General features: G+C 38.2%; 1 protein-coding gene across 6 annotated transcripts; it reads right to left on the reverse strand.

The window, feature by feature from the left end:
* Nucleotides 1-327: 327 nt before the first annotated feature.
* Nucleotides 328-25016, reverse strand: LOC126775860 (mediator of RNA polymerase II transcription subunit 12-like). Of its 6 annotated transcripts, none has more exons than XM_050498045.1 (48): nt 24871-25016; nt 24553-24764; nt 24284-24443; nt 23856-24047; nt 23551-23664; nt 22873-22977; nt 22611-22794; nt 21713-21894; nt 20996-21363; nt 20717-20866; nt 20526-20613; nt 19836-19981; nt 19333-19474; nt 19012-19119; nt 18806-18931; nt 18274-18410; nt 17710-17846; nt 16971-17053; nt 16377-16574; nt 16151-16263; nt 15809-15991; nt 15582-15726; nt 14793-14982; nt 14537-14628; nt 14110-14439; nt 13610-13786; nt 13136-13276; nt 12365-12485; nt 12123-12164; nt 9607-9792; nt 9148-9235; nt 8771-8934; nt 8570-8693; nt 7700-7812; nt 7471-7612; nt 6749-6993; nt 5541-5736; nt 5358-5438; nt 5068-5207; nt 3625-3727; nt 3445-3549; nt 3045-3168; nt 2837-2946; nt 2599-2696; nt 2225-2516; nt 1829-2131; nt 1671-1748; nt 328-1378 (listed from the first exon to the last, which is right to left on the reverse strand). In XM_050498045.1, the coding sequence occupies exons 1-48, from the start codon at nt 24875-24877 to the stop codon at nt 1184-1186; spliced, it is 7260 nt and encodes a 2419-aa protein (XP_050354002.1). In that variant the 5' UTR covers nt 24878-25016; the 3' UTR covers nt 328-1183. The 6 variants fall into 6 exon arrangements, with proteins under 6 accessions (XP_050354002.1, XP_050353993.1, XP_050353985.1 ...); XM_050498036.1 differs by having other exon boundaries at nt 5541-5748; XM_050498028.1 differs by having other exon boundaries at nt 14110-14460.
* Between the last annotated feature and the right edge of the window lie 295 nt (nt 25017-25311).

The raw sequence follows: 25311 nt of genomic DNA on the forward strand, positions 1-25311 counted from the left end.
GTTTTTTGTGGATATATAGTTAGATAAATGTTTATATAGGATTTTTATTAATATTAATTTAAGTTTCTTACTACTTCACATATCCTACCTAAAAAATAAGTCCAATTTATTACTCAATTAAAATATATAATTCAGGTGTTTACCTGTTCCTGTTCTGTTGTTTGTGTTGTATTTTTTGTTCCAGTTTTGGAACAAAAAATAGTAGTATAGGCTGTACTGTTACAATTTGTCTGCTTTATTTCTTGTAAAAAATATTTTTCTAAGTCGACTGATATTTTTGATGCGGAAATAAAGGAAGGGAACTTTTACAGTTGTCAATAAAATAAGTTAATCTACATTATTTTTTATTTCTTACACAATATTTACATTGAGTTACAAAATTCATCTACTGTATATAAATAAAAATAATTATAAAATTGTTAATATTACTAAATATATCACTATTTCACTTAGAATAACATATCTACTTATTTAATTATTACAAAAATAAAATAAATCTTTGACGAAATGTCATTTTTACCCAACACAGGCCCTCATTCTTATTATATGTTTATATATAATTTAAATACAATATTTCATTCATTAAAACCTGTACAAAAGGCGAACTCAAATTTGGACATTTAAAACCGAAAAAATATCTAAACAAAACTTAATACAGTATTTTTTGATTTGTTGAATCAACAGAAAAAGTCAATATTAACTTAAACGATAGTAGAAGTATAGTATAGACAGTATAAAGAAAAATAAATTTCAAAATGAACATGTCATTATTATAACAAGTCCAATTAATTGAATTAACTGACCTGTTTAAGTGATATGAAAGTTATTTTATTTTTATTATATTACAACGATCTGCATACTGTACTTGTTATAACTTTCTTACCTTTACAGGTAACTAGAATAACATTTAACTGTGGTAAAAGCTTTATCTAATTACACAAGTTGTTGCTAATAAACTGTAGATTTGTGTTGTTTGTTTTATTATTAAAAACATTATAATAAAAACGAACATTGACTCGGAATGACGAAGCCGCAGTTCAAGTAAACTTTTATCATGTAAATTCTTCCAATGTTCAATTATTTTTCAGAGTTATTACTAGGTATTGGTTATGTTTTTAGTCGAACAGGATTTTAAGTTTGTTGTGATATTCTTTGTCTGTTGTGGTCGGTTTAGTTATGTGTGTTAATAAGGTTGCTGGTACTGCTGGCGCTGGAGATGTTGCACGAGTGGGGTTTGCTGCTGCATGGCAAGCATCTGCTGCCGCATACGCTGCTGCTGCGCCATCTGCGGGTACTGGCCAGCTTGCGCTGGTTGAAGCGCTCGCGGGTACGGTGGCGCGGGACCACCCATACCACCCATTGTCACATTTGGTGCCTGCTGTATGATATCAATCGATTAATATCGTAATTTTTTTAATGTAATTTATCACTTTACAGATAATTGTTACTCCTTTAATTGTAATAATAATGTTAATTAAAACATTGAGCTAATTACATTAACTTGTTGCAAATAAAGGTGATCTATCTACTTATTAAAATAATTATTATTGTATAATATTGCATTGTAAGGCCAATAGAATTAGCCAACAGGTCAACTATTGTTATGTTCTTATATTAAATAAAAACTATTTTTAGAAGAAATGTCTTTGAATTAAGGTATCATTGCTAACCTGCATATATTGTGGTCTTGCATTTTGCCTTTGTTGCGCTAAATATGCCTCTTGACTTGCACGCCCACTCATCATATTCTAGCGACAAATATTTAATCAATAAAATGTTTTGAGTGTTATAAAAATATTTTGGTATGTAAAATGTAAAAATATTTTACCTGTTGGAATGTTTGTTGTCCAGGGAATCCACCCATAGCATTACCTCCTTGTGGTCCCATTGGTGCACTCTGATTACTCATACCTCCGATACCACCTCCCTGTCCCATCTGGCTCATTTGACCCATGGCCTGCCCCATCTGGCCCATACCTTGACCCATCTGTCCCATTCCTTGCGGCATCTGGCCAGATTGTCCTACACCTTGACTCATTTGGCCAACATTCTGACCTATAGAATTAACGCCCTGCCCCATTGGATTAACCGGCTGACCCATTTGCCCCATTTGGCTACTTTGACCCATTCCCTGAAAATTAATACTATGTTATATATACGTGTCTTTAATTTTCATAGTTATATGAAAATATTTATGTTTACAGATAGAGCAAAGTTTTGATACCTGACTCATCATCTGTTGCTGGCCACCTTGCATCATCTGCTGTCCGTATCCGTAGTTCTGTTGCATACCGCCGTACTGTCCGCCGAACATCTGGCCACTCATGCCACCCATCTGTCCACTACCCATTTGTCCACCACCCATTTGTGCACCACCCATTTGTGCACTACTCATTTGATTGGCACTCATTTGACCAGCGCCCATTTGAGCGCTCATTTGTCCAGGTCCCATTTGAACACCACCCATTTGGCCCATTGGTCCCATACCTCCCATCGCGCTCATGGGATTCATTTGACTAAAAGGTAAATTAATTTATTTTTACTATACAAACACAATAATAATCATAAACTTTATTATTTCCAAGTGAATTATCTTACTTGGACTGCATCTGTCCCATCTGGTTTGGTTGCATTTGCCGTATACCTTGTCGTGGGTATGGACCGCGTGGATGTGGCGCTCCAGGGTAACCACCACTCTGGATGACAACGTGAAGGAACAGTAAGATATTTTATTTGTTGTTTAACATGACATTTCTACAACTCGCTTAATGCGCACGTTGAAATGGATGCACGCTAGAATTCGTATATGCCTGTATTTGCACAACGTAAAGTTTACCTGCATCTGCGACATCTGCGTGAACGGCAATCGCTGCCGTAGCATGTTGCTGAGTGCTTGCTTCGATTGAGTGTTGGAGGGGGGCGCCACTCCACGTGGACTTACGCCTGCTGTGTAACAAAATCACAATAAATTTCTATTTGGCATATATTCCATGTTATCATATGTTTGATTTTTCTATATGATATACGTATTACGATTTACTAACCTGGTGGATTATAATAGCCCTGTCCGGGTGGCGGGAACCATTGCTGTTGCTGCATGAATTGCGGCTGCTGTGCGGCTGCTGCACCACTGGCCGCCGATCCACCCGGCGTGGTCGCACCGTTTGTCTTAAATATATTTATATATATACAAGTTATATGACGATAATTAATTTGAATTTGTAAATATTAAATAAAAAGCTGACTATGTATCTTAGGTACAAAAAAACCTCTTAGAAATTTAATTTGATTTAATTTCTGATTATCCGTTTTATAATTTTTGGTTATCTTACATAGCTTATATGATTACTTATATGAACTAAATCAAAATAAATTTGGGTTAATTTCCATCGTTCGAATTATATAAAGTATTTGTTATATTAAGAAGAGAATAATAAAATTTACCGGAGTTGTTGGTTTAGGCTTTTTACTGATTTTGTTATTCATCTTGCACGACATCTTCCGGCCTTTCCCGGAACCAGTGGGACTCGAATCCAAGCTTCCATTGTCCTGTGATATAAATCACTTGAGTATGATATATAACATAGTAAAATAATTAAGAATACTTCACTTTTTTTTTCTTACCTGTTTGTTGTCGTTCGTGTCTAGGTCTTCCGGTGGTAAGGGCAAAGGTTCCAAGTAGTAACTTAACGGTTTCACGAGACTGTGTGTGTGATATTTCAGTAACCTAATGAAAAAAAGCATAGTTAAATAGAAAAGTATATATCGCGATTCACTAAACTCTGAACGTTTGGCTATTCACGTTTTGACATCTGTCTTTCGAAGTAACTGTTCCACATTACGTATAATATAGTAATTTTATCTTTTTTGCAATTTTTTAAACACATAAGAACTTAAAGGTGAGGTGTCCTTAGACACTGAGAAGCTGGTAGTTAATGCGCATACTATTAGAGTTTTAGCGTTACGCTATTTCATGATCATTCGCTTGACCTTATACTATTAATTTGGTGGTCAGTGTTTGTTACGAACTGTCTCATTGGTTTAGTGGGTACACCGAAGAACATTTAGGAGTTATTGATAGATTCTTAGTATATATATATATATATATATATATATATATATATATATATATATATATATATATATATATAGGAGTTATTGATAGATTCTTAGTATATATATATATACGCCTGCATTATAATATCTACTTTGTAATTGATTTGTCCTTGAGATTCACCGCCGTAGCCAAAAAAATTCCGTCATTGTCTATAAAGTTGTATATCACATGCATTGGATTAGAAGAGTGGGGGGTTAGGAAATGGAGTTTGTCTTTTTTTTTTAAATATACAGGCTAGCGCTTGACTGTTATCACATCTGATGGAAAGTGAAGATACAGTCTAAGGTGGAGCGTGCTTCCCTAGGAGTTGCCTATTCACTCTTGACTTGAAGGTACCATAATGTAGGTGGTGGGGAAAACGGAGGTCGGGTGGGTATTGCAGATCTTAGCGGTGCGTATCAGAAACGAGGAAGCAAATCATTTCGTACGTGTCTTAGATACGTCAACTACTTCCGGATGCAGATCTTTACCGTTTGTGCATACTCGATTACTAGATACGGAAATAGAAAGTGCATCAGTGTTTGCATACACACGCTTGCACTATATACATCAAATAATAGATAGATTACTGGTGGTAGGGCTTTGTGCAAGCTCATCTGGGTAGGTACCACCCACTCATCAGACATTCTACCGCAAAACAGCAGTACTTGATATTGTTGTGTTCCGGGTTCAAGTGTGTGAGCCGGTGTAATTACAGGAATAAGGGACATAAATTCTTAGTTCCCAAGGTTGGTGGCGCATTGGCTATGTAAGCGATGGTTGACATTTCTTACAACGCCAATGTCTAAGGGCGTTTAGTGACCACTTACCATCACGTGGCCCATATGCTCGTCCGCCGTCCTATTCTATAAAAAAATATATATATTTGTTTTGCAAATAACTATTCCTGTAGATAGTTGTAACCGCCGTGGCCATAATTCGACCAGGATGACTTCATACTTTTGGTTTACCTGTGAGCATTTTCATATGTTAATGGTTTCCTTTCGATTTTAGTGGCCGCAAACCACGCCCAAGAGAGCGGAGCAGGGTTTCGGCCTCCTTCAACCAGCTCCCAGCTCGAAACACGTTGTTTGTCCGTTAGTCGAAGACCCTAGAAATTAATGCGGCAATAATCTTACAAGTCAAAAATATTATAGAAAGATAAGATATTTAGTTTTCTTTAATCGTTTATCTTCGCCATGCGAAAGATTCAGTATAAATGTCTTCTGGACTTTTATGTTAATCGTATAAATGTATGTACCTGCTTCTTGTCGCTGTCAAACCCTGTTATCTTGTTCCCTTTCTGATCGACGAGGCAGCCGAGAGGTTCGCAAGCGATGACCTGCACACGTTATTTAAGTTTAGAGTTGAGAAAGCTTACGCTTGCGTATGAAATCGGTTGACGATTCAAAAGTACTTATTAACTTAAATACTGGTTAGCTACCTCTATTATTGTGTTCTTTGACAAAGGCAGGAGCTGCCTGACCGCCTGGACGCTCGGTCCGTGGCGGTCGCCGATCTCCTTCTTCAATTTCTTCATGAGATTCTGATAGTGTTTCCGGTTGTTGTCGTCGCTGCCCTCGGCTAGCGTCGAATGTATCAGAGTTGCGAGCATGTCGATCAAGGTTGTGAACAAGTTGCTGTGACACAGACTACAATAAATTTATTGTAGAGACACAAGTATCGAGACTCGCTACGCAGCAAGTCGCGTATGACGTCAGAAGCGACAAGATGGTACCAATGGTCGGTATTAATATGCGCTTTAAGATGCATTTTTGTATTATCAATGACTTTGAATACAGCCCGAAGCGTTTCAAATGATTCGACGTGCTGCGTAGTTTATAGATGATCAGACACAGTAAATGGAAGCAATCCACCAGGTTAGTGATGTGACTCGGATGATTTCGATAAATATTTGAGTCGACTAGAATATCTATAGTATAGTTATCCAAGCTAAATAGACAGTTGTTATATGTGACGATGTTGATTGTAGGCCTTTAATATTTTAGATAAAGCAATAAAGTTTAATCAATTTGTTATATATATTAAATCCCGATATTTCCTCGTCAATAAATTTTAAACTTGACGCGTCGATTACAATTAAGATAAAACAAAGAACCCAACAGTCAAAGCGCGATTCAACAATTATACCGATTCAAAACGATTCGCGAACGTACGACCGAACTGCCGATGTGAACGAGTCCGAGAAACGCACTTGACGTTACGTGAGTCGGTGGCGGGCGGGCGGCGGAGGTCACCACAAGGTCGTATAGTTTACTTGATTAGAAATTACATATTTTAAAATGAGTTTTGTGTAAGACGTGAAACAACAAGGCAAGTTAGTACAACTTTACTATGAAACATACACAACACATGGCGAAAAAAAAGGGAATTCTTACCGCATTTCATATATGTTATGTATCGAACACCTAAATATATATGTAAAAAAAGTTTATTTCACATTAATATTCTTATTTTTTTTTTAAATGACTATTATTCTCAAGTTCACTTCACGTTTTGATGTTAAAGTGAAAACTTTGTCGGCCTGGTTGTATGTTTCCCAATAAATAAATATCTGTATTCGAAGAGAGCTAAGCTGACAGCATGATCTGTCACGAAACGTTTTAGCTGGAGTGGTGTGTGTGCGCGTACCTGTTGTTGTAGGCGTCGATGAGCTGGTGCGCGACGAGCTGCGTGAGCAGCAGCGCCCAGTCGGCGGTGAGCTGGTAGGAGCGGCGGATGGCGTCGAACATGCCGCCGGCCAGCGAGAAGCGCAGGCGCAGCGCGTCGGGCGCCGCCTCGTCGTGCCACGCGTCGCCGCACGCCGCGCGCTCGTGGTCGCGCGCGTGCGTCAGGTAGTGCGACAGCTGCGCGTGGATCGAGCTCAGCAGGCTCTCCTGCGGGGCCGAGCCTTTAGCGCGTACGATGTGTGTCTTCGTTGCATTTCATATTTACTTTACGTATTAATAGATGTAATTACTATTTGTCAATACGTCATTTTTTTCTAAAGGTTAAATAAAATAAATAGTTTTGACATGAATACGACCTAAACGCGGCCACTGACCACAAAAGAACCAATCTGCTTCCCCGACCATAGGTTCTACGGCATATGTGACTTAATTGTTGTGACAACCTGTAAATGTCCCCTGCTGGGGACCCACCATCGTGGGGGAGGAGGTCATACCTCCTCCCCCACGATGGTGGGCGCACGCACCATCCCGCATTGGAGTTTTCCTCACGATGTTATCCTTCTCATGCTCGATGGTGCTTGTCCGATTTTGAGCTCGAAATCATCGATTAAGACATAGGACTTCTAGCCGCTGAGACAATTATCACGGCTCCTAATTATTATTTTAAATGGTTAACGTTGATACCTTTTGGTCATCTTGGTTCCGCAAACATGTTAACACTAGCGACAACAGCGGTTCATTGGCGAGTCGCACTGCGGAGGCGCCACATGAGCAGCTCCCTCCACCGCCGACACCTCGTTTCCCTCCACCTCCAGCACCCGATGAACTGTTTTTCCCAAAAAATACAATTAATAATAATATAGAAGTATTAAATAGGTATGCGAGTCAGAAATATGCAAAAAAAAAAATATACCCTTTATAGCTAGGGCTCTGGTGGCTCTTGCAGTCGCGGTGAGAGCCACCTCCACCGCCACCGCCGCTGGAGCAGCCTCCGCTGCAACCCGCACCCCACCCGCTCTCTAATATCTAAAAAATAATAAACTTTTTGCATTATGGTCATAAACAACATCTAAAAGCATGTCTTTACATCTTGTCATACAGTAGACAATTATATATCCACTGATCTCTAAATCACAATAACAAATGTTTCAAATAAGTAAAAACAAAAATATGATTGTTTCAATAAGCAATCAAAGCCTGTATGCCTACAAGAATGTATGCAATATTCATCATTATTGGTTTGCTTTTATCCCGTTTATTGAGTGTCAGCCAGGGTGTAAACTGCATTCACGATAGCATGCGAAAGCGATCGCGTGGCGCTCCTCGTGAATACGGAAAGGGTATCGCTAGTTTTTTGGTGGGTATTCCGATGTTCGGGGCGCACTCGGCGCCTTGGACACCAGCGAGCCCACATACCCCCCCACTGTTCCCGTGGGGGAAACGCGTAAAGCGTTTTTCCGGCGACAAAAAAAGGGCATAGAAATATAAAATTGAGATAACGCAGATATTATGATGGACCTTATAGATAAAGTTTATTCACAATTATGGTTATGTAAAATAATAAATATTTTTAAAAGATTTTGTTTTGCTTGCCACACCTAACCAGCTTATGACGTCACTATATTGACGTCACTACGTTGTCGATTGATGGATGCTCCTAGCAGAAATTCTCTTGACTTCTAGGACACACGGCTTGAAATGAAATGGCTGGCTCTATTCCACTCAGCCACCTGCTTATGTGCAGTCATCATCTGTCATAATATTATATAGGTAGGTCCCTTACCTGACCCGCTTGTTTGAGTACTCGTCCCTGCACGGCGGGCGGGAGCTTGGCCACCAGCGGCGCCACGAGCCACACCGACTCCGACCACTTGCTGGTGCTCACCACGCCCCGCTCCGTGCCCATCCTGGAGGTACAATAGCGTGATGTATACGGCGACTCATGTGTAACCAGTGCGGTCCGGGTGAGCGGCAGTCGAGAGACCTGTCCTTGTCGGGGGGCGGCGGCGCGGGCTGCTGGAACACGTTGATGACGGCGCGCGACACCACGTCCAGCCACGCGCTCAGCTCCGACGAGCCGTTCGGGAACTGCTTGAACATCAGCTGCAGGTCCAGCCACGACATGCGAAGCGACCACTGCTCCAGGTTCTACGCAGGCGTCGTGAGTGAGTTTACAAACATGTATATAAAATAGTAATAAAACCATATATTACCCATCGCGATTACGTTAAATGACTTTAATTCTACTGAGGCTAATGCCCATTGTTTTTTAGTCACAGGATTTATGCTTGCGTGCAATAATTTTTTTGATATTGCATTTCAATTTCTTATTTTAGCATCAGGTAATAAAATTTTAATTACCTCAAGCAAACGAGTTATCATCGTCTTTTGGTCGAGGTCAGGGTGCGTGTGACTCGCTGAATCAGGATAGCATATCATATGAAGTAATCTGAAAGGAACAACGATAATTGTTATCATTTAAAGTTAAAATACTTACTAAGGAGCCAACTGTTAGTAACACACACTAGTATGCAAAAGGTGACACGAAGAGACGTCGAAGAAGTTTGCACTTTACTGATTAAAGAAAATAGTAGGAAGGTATGTATCATCTTAGTTTTCATGGTTGCTGACAACTGGAATAGTTAAGCGGTGGCGACTACTCACCATCAGACGACTCATTTGACCATCTGCCATCCCAAGAAAAGTTCGTTAAAAGCATTGATAAATCATTAATGTTTGACAAGAATGATGAAATTGTATATATATTTTTACGATATCTATAAACAATAACACGATATTACGGCCCATTGTAACGCTGACCTTTGTGCCTGCCTCGGTGTAAGCATCGAGTCCAGAAGCATGTCTGGTTGATAAAGTTCGTCGGGATTTTGTAAACATTTCTGTAAGACCCATTCTTCGGAGCAGATTTCGGCAAGGACACGCCTCGCTAACGACGACAAAGACTGCGAGGAGTCTAGGAGAGTAGATCCTACACCGCCGCTCCCTCTGTAAATAAAAACGATTTATTTTAAAACAATTCAATTATTTCAAAAATATTAGATACCGTTAAAGTGAGGTAATGAGAACGAAACGATAAAAAATAGATCCCTCTTATTAATAAACGCGTTAAATTAACATTTAGATACATAATAGGATGAAGGAATACATAATAGAAAGAAGAAAAAGTGCAAAAATGGAGTAAAATAGAAGATAAAATCACACTTAAATCCCCAATTATATAGAAACACGTATATAATGTTTTAGGGTATACAATGGTGTTATACAATAACACGTTTATTGATAAGATTAAATAAGTCATTTAAACTTTGTTATTTACGAATAAAAAACGACAAGTGTATGGACGTGATTAATTAAGTCAAAATTATATAAAAAAAATATATATAAATAACTAAACTAAATACAAGACATATACATAATATAACTTATTAAAGTTAGTCTCTTACAAGCTCTGTTACAAAATTCCACCGGCTCGGTAATTTGGGATTGGTTGCACAGATAAAAAACACAGAAGGCGAGTCTAATTGTTTAAAATAACTCTTTTTATAAATTACATCACATTATTACTGGTGGTAGGGCTTTGTGCAAGCTCGTCTGGGTAGGTACCACCCACTCATCAGATATTCTACCGCAAAACAGCAATACTTGATATTGTTGTGTTCCGGTTTGAAGGGTGAGTGAGCCAGTGTAATTACAGGCACAAGGGACATAAAATCTTAGTTCCCAAGGTTGGTGGCGCATTGGATATGTAAGCGATGGTTGACATTTCTTACAATGCCAATGTCTAAGAGCGTTGGTGACCACTTACCATCAGGTGGCCCATATGCTCGTCCGCCTTCCTATTCTATAAAAAAAAAAAAAAATTAATTCACAATAAAGTGTACATGTCCTGTATGAATATCAACGAATACTAACATCACGCCTTTTTATTTGTTGTATATAAATTAATATGCCTTGTTTTTTTCATAACGAAATGATTTTGAACATTGATGTTGAATGAATGAATGTAAACAGTTGTCATTCTTTTGTACACACTTATCGTTCTTTTTCGGTATCTAGTACCTATATAAACAATACACATTAATCATATACGGCCTCAGTTATAAACGTTGATTAGTTTAATAATGCCTTGTCATCTTCTTTCGAATGTCAAATCAATAATGACAGAAAGCGAGGAATCAGTGTTTCACTAATCAATCGCTAAGTAACGTTTATATGTAAAGCTGAGAGTTATTTACATACATTTTATATGAACATAATTTAAAGTTTAAAAACCTTTTTTAAAACAAGCTTTTACTTGACGAAATTTTGTATATAAATTACAATATTTATTATACTTAAAGAGCATAATACCAAAATCGTAAGAGAATTTCGATTTTGATACACAATTTTAGTTCAATCAGTTGAATGGAAATGTTTTAAGGTGAATTGATAAAGTTTGACATACAGACTTGTAAAATAAAAGCTTGTAATAAAGAACAAATTATTTGAGTAAAATTAACATCGGTATGAAAAATATGTTAAACGTTTCGTTTTAATTATCTATCCCAATTAACTTAACATAGTATTATGACAATGACAGCAGCAACACAAGAGAAGCAAAGCAACAGATAATTATTGACAATATATTTTTTTAGGATATTTTAATTCTATGAACCGGTAATAGTAATCTGGTAACCGTAAGAGAGGGAGAGAGAGGTAGAAATATTTTATATTTTTATTTCACGTATTATTTTATTATCAGTTTCGTTTGAAATGTATGTGAAGAAAAAAATATACATATAAGTTTATACTAAGCTCCAGTCTTCGTGAATACGACCAATGCGATTCGTATATATTATGTTGTACAATTTTTTTTTTATTAAAAAAAAAGTTCAAGAAATTACTAATATTCCTATTTTCCCTTCCAAATAAATATAGAGCTGGAGTTAGGAAGTGGAATGAATACTATGACGCGATGACATTTGCTATCCTTTTTAACCCCATACATGAGGACGAAATAGGTATATATTTAATGAATATTGTCAAAATAGTTGACATTGTGTACAATATAGAGGTCGTTGTCATTTTATTCTGAATTTATTGAAAGGCCTGTTACCAATGATAGGTACAATGTTAGAAAAATCGATTTTATTTAAAAACTTTTTTAAGTTGAACAATAATACGCAAAATAAATATTGATACAATATTAAAAATGTTTAAATTAGTTTTATAGTTAGGTGAGAGGACCGGGCGAGGTGATGAGGTGACAACCACACGGAATTGTGAAGCCATGAAGGTACGTGAATGTGCTCATAACTCATAAAATAAAAACAAACCTAGGAGTTCTATGGCCCCCACTCATCTCTGTATCTACCATCCTAAGAATAAAAAACATTTGCATATTATATAGATAAATTAAAAAACATTTTTTTATACGTCATAAACAATAGTATGATAGTTTAAAGATGTAAATAATAACATGATCTGTGGCATTAGGCGGTTTAAAATTGCACGTTGTCTATGTAGACAATAAATAAAAAATTTTAGACGATCGGTTCTGAAGGTGTTTAATACTTACGACAAGAGATCTAGTTGCGCGTCTGTAGGCACGGTGTCACTGGTCCCCAGTATGTGAGAGAGTTCGCTAGACTTCTTTCCGCTGGGCTTACCGCCGTCCCGAGCCGTAGAATCTCCTACCACTATTGGCGATATTATAAAAAAAGTTTTAGCCCGAGTATCATAGTACGATCGATTGGATTGGCGCATATAAAAAAAAACTGAGATGGTATGTTCCTTGTGCCTGTAATTACACTGGCTCACTCACCCTTCAAACCGGAACATAACAATACCAAGTACTGCTGTTTTGCGGTAGAATATCTGATGAGTGGGTGGTACCTACCCAGACGAGCTTGCACAAAGCTCTAACACTAGTATTAGTGTTACATTTCCGTGACTCAGCACGTATGACCGTTGCTCCTGCGACTGATCTCTGTCTGGATGTATCGGTTCGCATCAAACTATGAGAGTGGGAGACATTATTCCGGAGTGTATATTATTGTTAAACTTAGACCGGCACTATAACATCCCTGCACAAACTTTTTTTTTTTTAGACAATAGGAAGGCGGACGAGCATATGGGCCACCTGATGGTAAGTGATCACCAACGCCCTTAGACATTGGCATTCTAAGAAATGTTAACCATCGCTTACATAGCCAATGCGCCACCAACCTTGGGAACTAAGATTTTATGTCCCTTGTGCCTGTAATTACACTGTAAACTTAGCTCGTGTGGAAGCGACCGCGACGGCAATGAGATCAGACGGATGTAGTTGTCCGGTGTAGTAACTCACTGAGGATGGCTTTGAGCGTGGCGAGCACGGGCCCCACGCCGATGTTCTTGTGCGCGGCGGCCAGCAGGTGTCGGTCGCACGACAGTCGCACGCCTGCGCCCGCGCCGACCGGCCCCGGTGACGTCGACACGCTGTACAGCCCTGCAGGGAAATATACGATTGGATAACGATAACTTTCGTATAGAGTTAACTGGCAGAAATAATTAATTCAATGTATTCAAGGCTAAGGTCCGATATCAAAACCGGAGATAGACGGTTAGAGGAATAGCAAGAGATGTGGGTCTAAGTAATTAAATAAAGATTTTGACTTGAAGTATTAACTTCACTATTTACTTGCTTATTGATTGTTAAAAATCTACCACCGATTTGGGATGAAATAACGCCAAACCTAAGAAGAACAGGCGAAAGAGACTCGGCGCGATTTTTTTGAGAAAAACGATATCGTGTTGGCTAATTACGAAACATCTCAAGTACCCGGCTGCGGCGTATCCACGGTCTTGAAGAGTCGGAGAAGCAGATGGCAAGTGAGCCTGGCGCCGGCGTCGGGAGAGGGCGCGTTGGGGGGCAGCGGGCCGCCCCCGCCGCACGCCTTCACCAGCGACGGCAGCGCCGCGTGGCGCACGAAGTCCTCCAGCGAAAAGCAATGACGCGCTACATAAACCGACGGCATTAAAAGACTTATATTTAAACTTACCTTGTAGTATTACCAAAATGGCACGCGAACTAACAATAGCTGCCCTCTAAAACTACCGAAGCTTCTTTTTTGATATATAAATAATAATATATTTAGGTTTTACTCTCTTTTGACATATATGATCTAAAGTATAATCTGAAAAAAATTTCATAACTTTGAAATATTTAATAGAAGATAAATATCAAAGGACTGCACATATAAAATGATGCAATCATAAAAAAAATTTAAAGGATCAATAGTTTCGAAAATATATGAAGGAATGTGGACACGGCGGGCTCACCGACGAGGATGCAGGTGAAGACGGCGAGCGCGTCGTGCGCGGCGGCGTCGTGCAGGTCGCGCGGGTGCAGCAGGTCGGGGTAGAGCGCGGGCGCGGCGTGCTGCGCGTGCGGCGGGTAGTGCTGCGCGCCGCACAGCGCCACCAGCGCGCCCAGCCACTCGGCCGCCAGGCTGCTGCACAGCGCCGTCATCTCGGCGCACACCACGCCCAGCTCGTTGACGCGGTCGTTGTCCACCTCGCGGCACACGGCCAGCATGGCGGAGCACACGAAGCTGTATCTGTTCGCCGGGGACTCCGCCACCTGGCGTGCCCACGATACCTCGATTTTTCCTGATTGTATGAAATTGATAGCTGTTTTTAAATAATTTTATGAAACTCTGATCCCATAGCAGTTGTAGAAATGTGATGAATATCAAATTTACTGAACCTTTTCTCGGGTTAGTGAAGAATTCGCTCAAAAACTGGGGATTGTATGGGTAGTTAGATGGCGTCGGGGTCAACGGAGAGTAAAGTGCTTGCCTGAAAAAAAAAAGTCATCATATTATATGTACTATATTATAGTATGTAAACAAAAAGATGCAAAGCGATCTGACTTTATTCAACAAAATTATTGTCACATATCGATACAGGTTTGATTAAATACTTAAGTGTTAGGCAATGTTAATATAATCTTAGAGACTTACTTGATTTTGGGATAAGCATTGGCGAATGTATCGGCGTGCGGGGCGTGGAAGAGATGTGCGGCGGCCTTGTACAAGTCGTGCAGCTGCGCGAGCACGCAGCGCTCCGCCGAGCCGCAGTCGCCCGGGTTCACCACGCACTTCACCAGGCGGCACAGCTGTTCGAACACCGCCGACGTCTGCTCCACGCACACTGACAGGACAACAAGAGAGCTGAATTTAACTTTTCAACATATATAACATGAGTATCAACGTATCAAAACAATAATTACTTAAGGAAGAATGTTAAACCGGTCTAGGCCCATCAATCAATATCTCGTATAACTGTGTACCGGTTAACTAGGGATTGAGCCAGTATAATTGCCGGTGCGACGGTATCTGAAGTGGTTTACATTTCTTCCGCATGCCATTTGTCTGTGTGTATATTTATATTTTCTATAAATAAACTGCACTAGCACTTTCACTGTCATTTCGTCCGTATGCCTCGCGACTCGGAATTGCGAAAACCCGAACGCTCGCTCAGCGACAAGCTACCAGTGTTGGTAAACTAACTATAAATAACGGAATTTTATTACTATATTTCGTTCGCAAAACAGTACACAAATAGTTCGGCATCTGAGTCATGATCATCACTGCGTACTCATCACTGCGTACATTCTGTATAATATCTAGGCAGTGAAAGTGTAAATGAACAAAAAACATACTTTCGTCGACGTCAATTAAACAATTTAAAAAAAGTTCCGTTTCTTTGAAATCTCAAATAAATCAATGTAAAAGTAATGTAGAACATACACAACAAGCAGGAGTGGTATCTCCGGAGCGCTCCGACTGTGTAGAGCGCCAGCGCAGAGGTGTAGGCGCGCGGAGCCGCCAGCCCGCTGATAGGGGCGCCGCGGGACAGCAGCGCCGCCTCTACCTCCGACAGCTCCTTGAGGATCTGATACAGCCACGGGATCCAGTTACAAGCACGGCCAACGTTAACGTTTGTTGAACGATATGAGGTGAGGCGTCCTCGTCACCTGTATGCAGGTCTCGATGAGGCCGTGCACGTTGAGCGCGATCTCCATGAGGTCGAGCGCGAAGGCGACGTGCTCGGGCTGCGGCAGGTAGGTGGTGGCGCCCGCGGCGTAGGCGGCCAGCGCCTCGCACACCGCGCCGCCCACCGCCCACGACACCGCGCCTTGCTCGTACATCGACATCGCCTGCGGGGGAGTTAGTATTAGGCTAGGTTGTCCAATCAACGGTTGAAAATCAAGTAATTGTATAAATTTGATTCTTTACCAGTGAGAGAGGTCGCTCTCATTTGGCATTTTCCCGTCAGCATTTCTACATTAAATATAATTAATTACAAAATTTATTACCTGAAATTTATGAGTCACGGCTTCGAAGTTAAATTCGCTGCGGGAGTGCTTTTTAATTTTACCCCCCTCGGCGACGTCGATGGAGAACTTTTTTGAGAACAATTTGCAGATCTCTGACGACAAAAGATTCAATGACGAAATCGTTAAAAAAATTACCTCAAATATTAATGTTTTCCATTTTATTTCAATTCATATTTTTTGTTTAAGAGTCGCCCGTCGGCAATACCTTTCGTCATCTTCTTGACGGCATGCTTGGCGTCGTCCCGCTGGCGGCCGACGCCGTAGAGCAGGATGTGTCTCTGGTTGGCGTCGTGCGGCGTGTGCTCGGGCTCGGTGGGGGGCAGCGCGAAGTGCATGGTGTAGTGGTAGTGGCGGGACACCGCGCCGCCGCCCCCGCCGCCGGTCGAGCTCGACGAGCGCATGCCTGGAAACGCATACAATCTTTATTATTATCACATACTTACTTAATTAAATCAACTTTATAATTAATGATATTAAAATCGTTGTAATACAACAAAAGCCGTGTGTAGTGTATAAAATCACCACATCTAACCCACACCACACCACCACACACCGAATTCAGGTGATTTTAAAGTGCACATATCGATCGAGCACATAAGCATCTCAACCAAGCTATTTAATGGTGGAGTGGCAAATCTTTTTTTATACATTTTGTGTTAGGTTTAAGAAGAAAGCTAAGTCTTTCTTTGTAGTTCAAGCATACTTTATACTAAATTTGATCAAAATTGGTTCAGTGGTTTCGCCATGAAAGCGTAATCGACAAACAAACGGAAATAGTTTATTAACAAAAATACAATACCTGGTACGGACATTGGACCCATTCCGATTGATTGCATTCCCGGTATACTCATTCCACTCGCTCCCATCATTGGTGAGTTTACACTGTGGAATCAAGGTTAAAAACTTTATTAAAATACAGCGACTTCGTCCGCATAGAAGTCGGTATTATTTCGATGTATTAAAAAAATAATTTTCGAGTTATAATACTATATTTGCAAAAGCATTTTGTTAAACGAAATTACATTGTCCCATAAAATAATCATCTAATTAGGGTTACGCACACAGCGAATAGATAAAATATATAATTTCATCTTATAAGAATATATATAGCAAAGTATTTTTAAATATAATTAATACTTCTAATCGAATTATAGTAATATTGACTAACTTATTTTTTGTACATAAAAAAAAAAGCCGAGATGGCCCAGTGGTTAGAACGCGTGAATCTTATCCGATGATCGTGGGTTCAAACCCGGGCAAGCACCACTGTATTTTCATGTGCTTAATTTGTGATTATAATTCATCTCGTGCTTAACGGTGAAGGAAAACATCGTGAGGAAACCTGCATGTGTCTAATTTCATTGAAATTCTGCCTTATGTGTATTCTACCAACCCGCATTGGAGCAGCGTGGTGGAATAAGCTCCACAACCTTCTCCTCAAAAGGGAGAGGAGGCCTTAGCCCAGCAGTGGGACATTAACAGGCTGTTACTGTATTTTTTGTACATAATTCATTTAAATATGTAAATGATTTATTCACCTATGCGATGGTTCTCCAGGATCCTTCGGACTATCTGGTGCATCCATCGAATTTTGCTGATCTTCCTTGATGTGCTGCAGCAGTTTATCAAGATCGTCGTCTATTTTGGAGTCGTCGAGATCCATTCGAACGTTCTCCTAAAAATTTTAAACTAATGATTTCTTAAGCACATAGTATTCACTTGTGGTAGGGCTTTGTGCAAGCTCGTCTGGGTAGGTAACACCCACTCATCAGATATTCTATCGCAAAACAGCAGCACTTGGTATTGTTGTGTTCCGGTTTGAAGGTTGAGTGAGCCAGTGTAATTACAGGCACAAGAGACATAACATCTTCGTTCCCAAGGTTAGTGGCGCATTGGCTATGAAAGCGATGGTTGACATTTCTTAGAATGCCAATGTCTAAGGGCGTTGGTGACCACTTACCATCAGGTGGTCCATATGCTCGTCCGCCTTCCTATTCTATAAAAAAAAATACATATATTATACTATAAATATACGTTTTATGGAAATATGAAATATCACGTATTCGTTTCCAATGTGAATTAGACGTAGTCGTTAGTCATACCTCCATTTTGGATTTGAGGTCGATGCCGGCGAAGATGTCGTCGTCCATGTTGTGCGCGGCGGGCGCGCTGCTGGCTGGCGGCGCCACTGTGTGCGGCGCCGCGGACGACGTGGGCTCCGTGGGGGATATCAGGTCGCCTGCACGTCGAACACCATTCACCATTATTTTATTACCGCACGTTTGAAAATTCGACTAATTTTCATAAATTCATAAATTAGAATAGAATATGCTTTATTGTACAACAAAAAAGAGTTACAAAACCATTTTAAAGACAAACATAAAAAATCGAAAACTATTTTGTACAAAAGGCGGTCTCTTCCAGACAACCTTTGGGTGAAAGACATGAAATAAATAAATAAATAAAGCGGAGATGTACTGATTAGTCGAATTACTTTAATTTTAATTATTATCTGTGTAGGTGCTAAATGTAAACTCTTAAGCCGTTTAGTATTTAAAAAGAGAAGAATCTTGTTTTAGAAAGGACTTGAGCGCAATCTATCTTAATCGTGTTTGTTTGTATTTTTTTGTATACCTCTTGATATGAGAGTGCACATGTACGCGTCGTGGGAGAACACATCGCGTCGTATCAGTTCACCGAATAAATGCACTAGATTTGCGAATTGTTGCCTGTTGCCCGGCGGTGCGTTCGGACTTTCATCTGTGATAGTAATAAAATATTTTTTTATAGGTATTCTAAAAAATATATATATCATTTATCCAAATCAATATATTATTTACCCAAAATTGGTGCATCATTGTCCAAAAAACGTAGCAGCAAATTTTGGAAAATCGGAGGTCCGTTGTAGAGACCTGTGCCAGAACTTATCGACTCCTTATCGTCGGATCCTAAAGAAATAAATCACATTTCGAATTAAAGAAACAGAAAATTAACAGTTTTTTTAATATATACAAAGATTTTATACAATAAATTTGATGTATATAAAAGATGTAAAGCAATTATAAAATTGACAACCAGTCTGCATTAATCGAATCTTCAAGAGTTATTCTAAAACTCAATTTCCCATTTTCATATTTAATACGGTAGTTGCGAGTCAGTACCCTGATGGTCGTGGTGGTGGTGGTGGTGCTGCCGCCGGTCGAGCAGCGCCGCGGCCGCCATGGCGCGGTGCTCCCCCCAGCGCGCGCCGCACACGGCCCACTCGCACAGCACGCGCACCACGGCGTACGAGCACGCCCACTCCTGCGACATGACACCGTTATTGTAAAGAATTTTCTTCACCCAGACCACAAAAAAAGAACGACCTGACAACTGCGCTGACCTCTTCAAAACCCAAAGTATCACGAAATAAATGGCTTGAATATAAATGCTTGTTTGGTTTAATAAGTTTTAGCCCAAGGATATTTGCGCTTAATCAATTAGAATGAAATATTTTTATTGTATTTGTATGCAGCTTGCAACACCAGAATAATTTGCTTAAATGTCTACGCCAATTCAGACTCCCAACATAATAACTGTTTGAATTTTAACCAAACTGTTTAAAAATAACAGGGAGCTAGCGAGCTTCATTATACCGAGTGTGACAAGCCAAATAAGTAATTACCGGATCTTTAGGATCAGGGTTGCCATCTTTATTGGTCGGAGTGCAGTTGGCGAACACCTCCTTGTACAAGGTGTCCAAGTTGTTATTCGGATCGACTCGATCGAAGCTGTGCCTGTCCAAAGCTTCAAGAACTGCCAGAACTCGAGCTATAAAATTTTTAAAAACACCTTTTCAGTTTAATTACTTTAAATGATGTTTGAAATCATATAAGATTTTTTGAATCCTTTAACACTTGGAGTCCTATTTGAATTGTAATAATTTTATGATCAAAATTTCTACTCATATAAGAATAATAATATAAATCTATATACAGATAAATTAATAAATAATATTAAAGTGTCTGTATGTCATTTGAAAACTGCCTTTTTTAAAAACAATAATATGGCTATTTACAAGTGTGTTTTTGTCACAATCGGTTTGTGACAGGAATAAATAACCAATAGTAAATGATAAGATTATTAAAAGGTGTATAATTCCATCAAAATCGGTTGAGGCCATAAAAAGTTATAACAATTTAAAATTTACATATATATATATATATATTATAAAACTATAGTCAGTAAAAACTTTTTTTAGCATCACAAAATTTGTTTTACATATGTCAATATTTTTATGTTTTAGGATTTTTTATTATTCTACGTATAACCCACTGATAAGGCAACGGGCTCAGCTAGTCGTGTAATAAAATACCTTGTGAGCTGGTCTGCCATTTGTCTGTACACCACTTGCTCTCTGCTTTCTTGCTTCGTGCTGAAATTTCTTGTTCCGCTTCATAAACCTGTGATAATATTGAACATGCAATTATTTGTGTGAGATTTTCTAATATGATGTTTTGAAGATAAATCTTATAAATAAAAGTTGTTTGATTAAAAAGCGAGTACCATTCGCCGGTGGTGCTCGGTGACGGCGGAGTCCATCATAGGCATGGGCAGCGCGGAGGGCGGCAGCGGGAGCAGGTCGAGCGGGGAGCCCTGCAGCGACGAGCCGCAGCCCGACCACACTAGCGCCGTCGGACACTCGATACAGATTATCTGAAACGTTATAAATCTTTTGTATTTCAACATTATAAGACAAACAAGTTTATTGTAATGAAAAAAATATAGTAAAAATTATATTTCATAATAAAGAAATATATACAAAAATGAACTATATATTAGTACCTGCAAGATCGTAGCAAGCTGTATTATTACATCTCTGTGATATGCGCAGTTAAGTATCTCTCCAAATCCCACTTGAACGGGATTCAGTGATGATGCTATCACTGTTGTTAGTGTAGTTTTTGTATCTCTCGGTGGGGACCCTGCCTCTTCCTTCACTTGAACGTCCATTGGTTGTTGAGGATTAGGCGTCCCTAAGGGATTGGGAGTTCCAAGAGAATGATTGGGATTCGGAGTTCCAAGGGAGTGGTTTGGATTAGGAGTACCGTGATTAGGATCTGCTGGTGTTGCAGACCGTTTTATTTGTGAGACATTTGGCTTTACATCTCCATTGGTTTCATTTGTAGGGGACATCGGAGCTCCATTGGTGTCTGTATTTGGTAAACAAGGATTAAAAATATATAATTAAGTACATTTATACAAATGTTAGATTCAATATATATTTAAGATTATGTAAAGTTAAAATACTAAATTTTATTAATTCAAAGGGCTTTCAAATATGATTGACACATATTTACAAAAAAATTATACAAAGCCTTATACAAAGATACATCTATTATATATCCTATTATAATTATTATGTTTCAAATTTTGACAATTATCATATTGAATTTATGTATATTTAGTATTTAGAACGAAACTCATTAGAACTAGCCTAATATTATAAAATTTAATAAGCTGACTGTAAATTTAAACTGTAAAACTTCAATGTATGTGTACCTCCATTCTTATCGGGGTTCTTGTTAAATACAATAGGCTGATTGAGTGCTCTTAGAGTTGTATCAGACAGCACTGAACATATCGCAGCAGCTTTTTTTGCACACGACGTAGCTAGGCGCCGAGACAAACCTTCACAGCATACAAATTCGCTCATGTGCTGCAATGCCAAGGGCAGGAACAATCTAGAAATAAAACAATTTGGTATATATTTAAAAAACTCTGTTTTTATTTTATTATTCTATAAAATTGTAAAGTCTATGATATCTAGGTAATGTTAAGGCCATTACCCAATTGTAAAAAAAAGCAGGTTGTAGGAGCAACAACAAAAAAATATATGTAAATATTTATTAGTAGAATACATATAATAGTAATAGTAACAGCCTGTAAATGTCCCACTGCTGGGCTAAGGCCTCCTCTCCCTATTTGAGGAGAAGGTTTGGAGCTTATTCCACCACGCTGCTCCAATGCGGGTTGGTGGAATACACATGTGGCAGAATTTCGATGAAATTAGACACATGCAGGTTTCCTCACGATGTTTTCCTTCACCGAAAAGCACGAGATGAATTATAAACAGAAATTAAGCACATGAAAATTCAGAGGTGCTTGCCCGGGTTTGAACCCACGTTCATCGGTTAAGATTCACGCGTTCTTACCACTGGGCCATCTCGACTTCAATACATATACATTTTTTAATGTACTACACACACATTTCTTTCTTTAAAAATTGCAAGGTTGTGGTTAAAGAAATTGCAATTACGAGATAAGACTTACCTTATTATAAGTTTAAGCAAGAATATTGTGTTCAGTAATTTTGATCTTTATTTTTATAAATAATTTGAATGTGTCTTTCTTCGTATTGTTTTAAATAAAAAAATAATTCATTAGTTAAATTTCTTACCGCAAGAGTCCATCATCAGGTGCTCTTTTATCGAGTAATTCAATTATCCATGTAAGAAAATCATGTCTGTCAAGTAGACCCTCATCCAAGAGATAACGAGCCAGCCGGCAGCAATAGTTCCACTGTCGCAGTGCTTGTCTCCAGTCAGTGCTTTCATTTGAATTGGGTGTTGAGGAACCGAGTCCTATGAAATGTTGTAAAAATTTAAAATATTATTTCATTTACGATACAATAAAAATGTTATCAAAGAATTTCTTCATACCACTAGAATTTCCAGGTGAATGCATAGAATTTGGTACTGTTGAGCTGTTTGGTGTTGATCCTCCAGGCATGTTGCCGGAAGAATTGTGACTAGGAGTACCTTGACCTGCAAAAAAATAATACTATGAAAAACATTTCTAATTGATACAGTAACAGCCTGTTAATGTTCCACTGCTGGGCTAAGGCTTCCTCCTTTTTGAGGAGAAGGTTTGGAGCTTATTCCACCATGCTGCTCCAATGCAGGTTGGTAGAATACACATGTGGCATAATTTCAATGAAATTAGACACATGCAGGTTTCCTCACGATGTTTTCCTTCACCGTCAAGTACAAGATGATTATAAACACAAAATAAGCACATGAATATTCAGTGGTGTTTGCCTGGGTTTGAAACCACGATCATCGGTTAAAATTCACGCATTCTAACCACTAGGCCATCTCGGTTATTTTTATCTAATTAATAAAATAAATTTAATAATTTACAATTAATTACAGAAAGGAAAATTCATTTAAAAATACAATATAGCTTATAAAGTACTATTGTCATTAAATTTAATAAACATTTAACACACATTGGATTGCAGTGTGGTGGAGTAAGTTCTGAACCTTCTCAAGAGCATAAGAGGCGTGCCTTTTAATTAACATCATATTATGATATGAAAAAAAATATAATATACATACCTGATTGTGATGGTGGAGTCTTATCAGAAATATTGCCCGGTACTGCACTCTGGTAATATTCCGCAAGCTTTGGTATCTGATCTTTTAGGAACTTTATCAATGTTGTCGTCCATTCTAAAAGTCAACCATTACAACAGTTAAAGAACATAACTTTATAACATTAATTTTTATAACATAAAAAGTTTAAATATATATTTAAACTGTTTACTCTTATAATATTTTTTATTAATTTAATCGTTTGTTCAATTTTATATTTTGTATTGAGTTAAAATACATTTTAATACATATTTGAATAAAGTAAATACCAGTCGTTGGGTCAGGGAGCTGTCTTTTCTTAATCTTTGCCTCAGATACTGCAACGGTATATGCAGAACTGAGTTTGATAAACCAAGCAGCTCTTGGCATTGCTACTTGGTATTCCGTTAATGTAATAAATATTTCTTCTTTTTTGTTGAAATTTGGTGCTTTCTTAGCGAGCTGAGATAGAGGTTTGCTTCCTGTATAAACAAGAATAGTTTAATCTCTTTCATGAATGCAAGAATAAGAATTATCATATATATATTTTTCAGAGTATTAATGTTTCTTAAAGTACTTATGACTAATAGTCAAGTGGAACTATTATAAATACCATTATCATAATTTATATAATAAAATAGTCAATAATTTTGCGTAATTCCCATACTAAAAATGTTTTTTTAATATAATTACATCTTTCAAGACTTATTTTTATTACCTGCTAAATCTTTAAACCAAGCTTCAATCTGTGGTTTTGTTCTGGCAGTAGCTGGCCAAAAGTTATCTTTAGGATTGACTTGCTGCCTTTTTCTACCACAGTCAGGTAATGTATTTAGTTCTTCTTTTTTAGATAAGATTCCAGAAAAGAATTGTCCAATCTAAAATATTTCGTATAATAAAATTACTAATAATTTAATAACATAAAATTGTTTGTTTTACACTGATGATATGTTTATATACTATTTTATACATATTTTATATTCTCACTTTTGAGGCAGAGTAATTAAAATTACGCGCTGTCCCAAATTCATCATTTGATTGCGGAGTTGTTGTGAATCCATGTTTTACGTTGGCAGACGTGAGCTCGTCCTCTTTTTGTCGTGGTTCTTGTGGGTACACATCTGGAGGCCCCAACCGAGGCCTTTTTAGGGGCCGCTTTTCATACATTATACCCATTGTATCGGTATGTGGGGATTTATCTGCACATTTAAATTTTTACCATTTAAATTAGAATACTAACACAAAGTTTACATTACATATTCATACGCTCTACATGATACTCTCGTCAAAATATGTGAGATTTACCTTTCATCTAAAAACAATTTATATGATACATGCTTCAATCATTATATTTTCGGTACAGTTCTAAAAAGTAAAATTTATATCAATGAAAGAACAACAAATCTTTATATAAAAACAATCCTTTGGTCTGTTTCTGACTCAAATTTCTGACATTATAGTTTTGGCAAGACAAACTCATAATAACATAGATAAAATATTTTTTTAATTAAATTAAATTTAGGGCAATACAAATAGTCAATATTTGCATATAATATTTTCTTCAAAATTTAAATTATTCCTTAAATTAAAAACTTCTGTACACTGCAAAAATATATAAATTCAAAATAACAAGCAGTTTTCACTTTTCGGGGTGATAATCATTATTAACAATATCACAATTCACAAGGCTAAAGAATTATCTGAATTTGTAAGGCTATTTACATTATCAATATTCATTTATATCGA

Source organism: Nymphalis io, chromosome 2 (genome assembly GCF_905147045.1).
Source record: "Nymphalis io chromosome 2, ilAglIoxx1.1, whole genome shotgun sequence".
Taxonomy (NCBI): domain Eukaryota; kingdom Metazoa; phylum Arthropoda; class Insecta; order Lepidoptera; family Nymphalidae; genus Nymphalis; species Nymphalis io.

Bases quoted from the DNA above. Each gene is read 5' to 3' on its own strand.
- LOC126775860 (XM_050498006.1), bottom strand. The intron at 17,054-17,709 runs GTGAATAAATCA...TTGATTCCACAG, and splicing joins CCTGGAGAACCATCGCATAG to TGTAAACTCACCAATGATGG. The intron at 8,935-9,147 runs GTAATTAAAATT...ACGCCTGCGTAG, and splicing joins TGATAACTCGTTTGCTTGAG to AACCTGGAGCAGTGGTCGCT.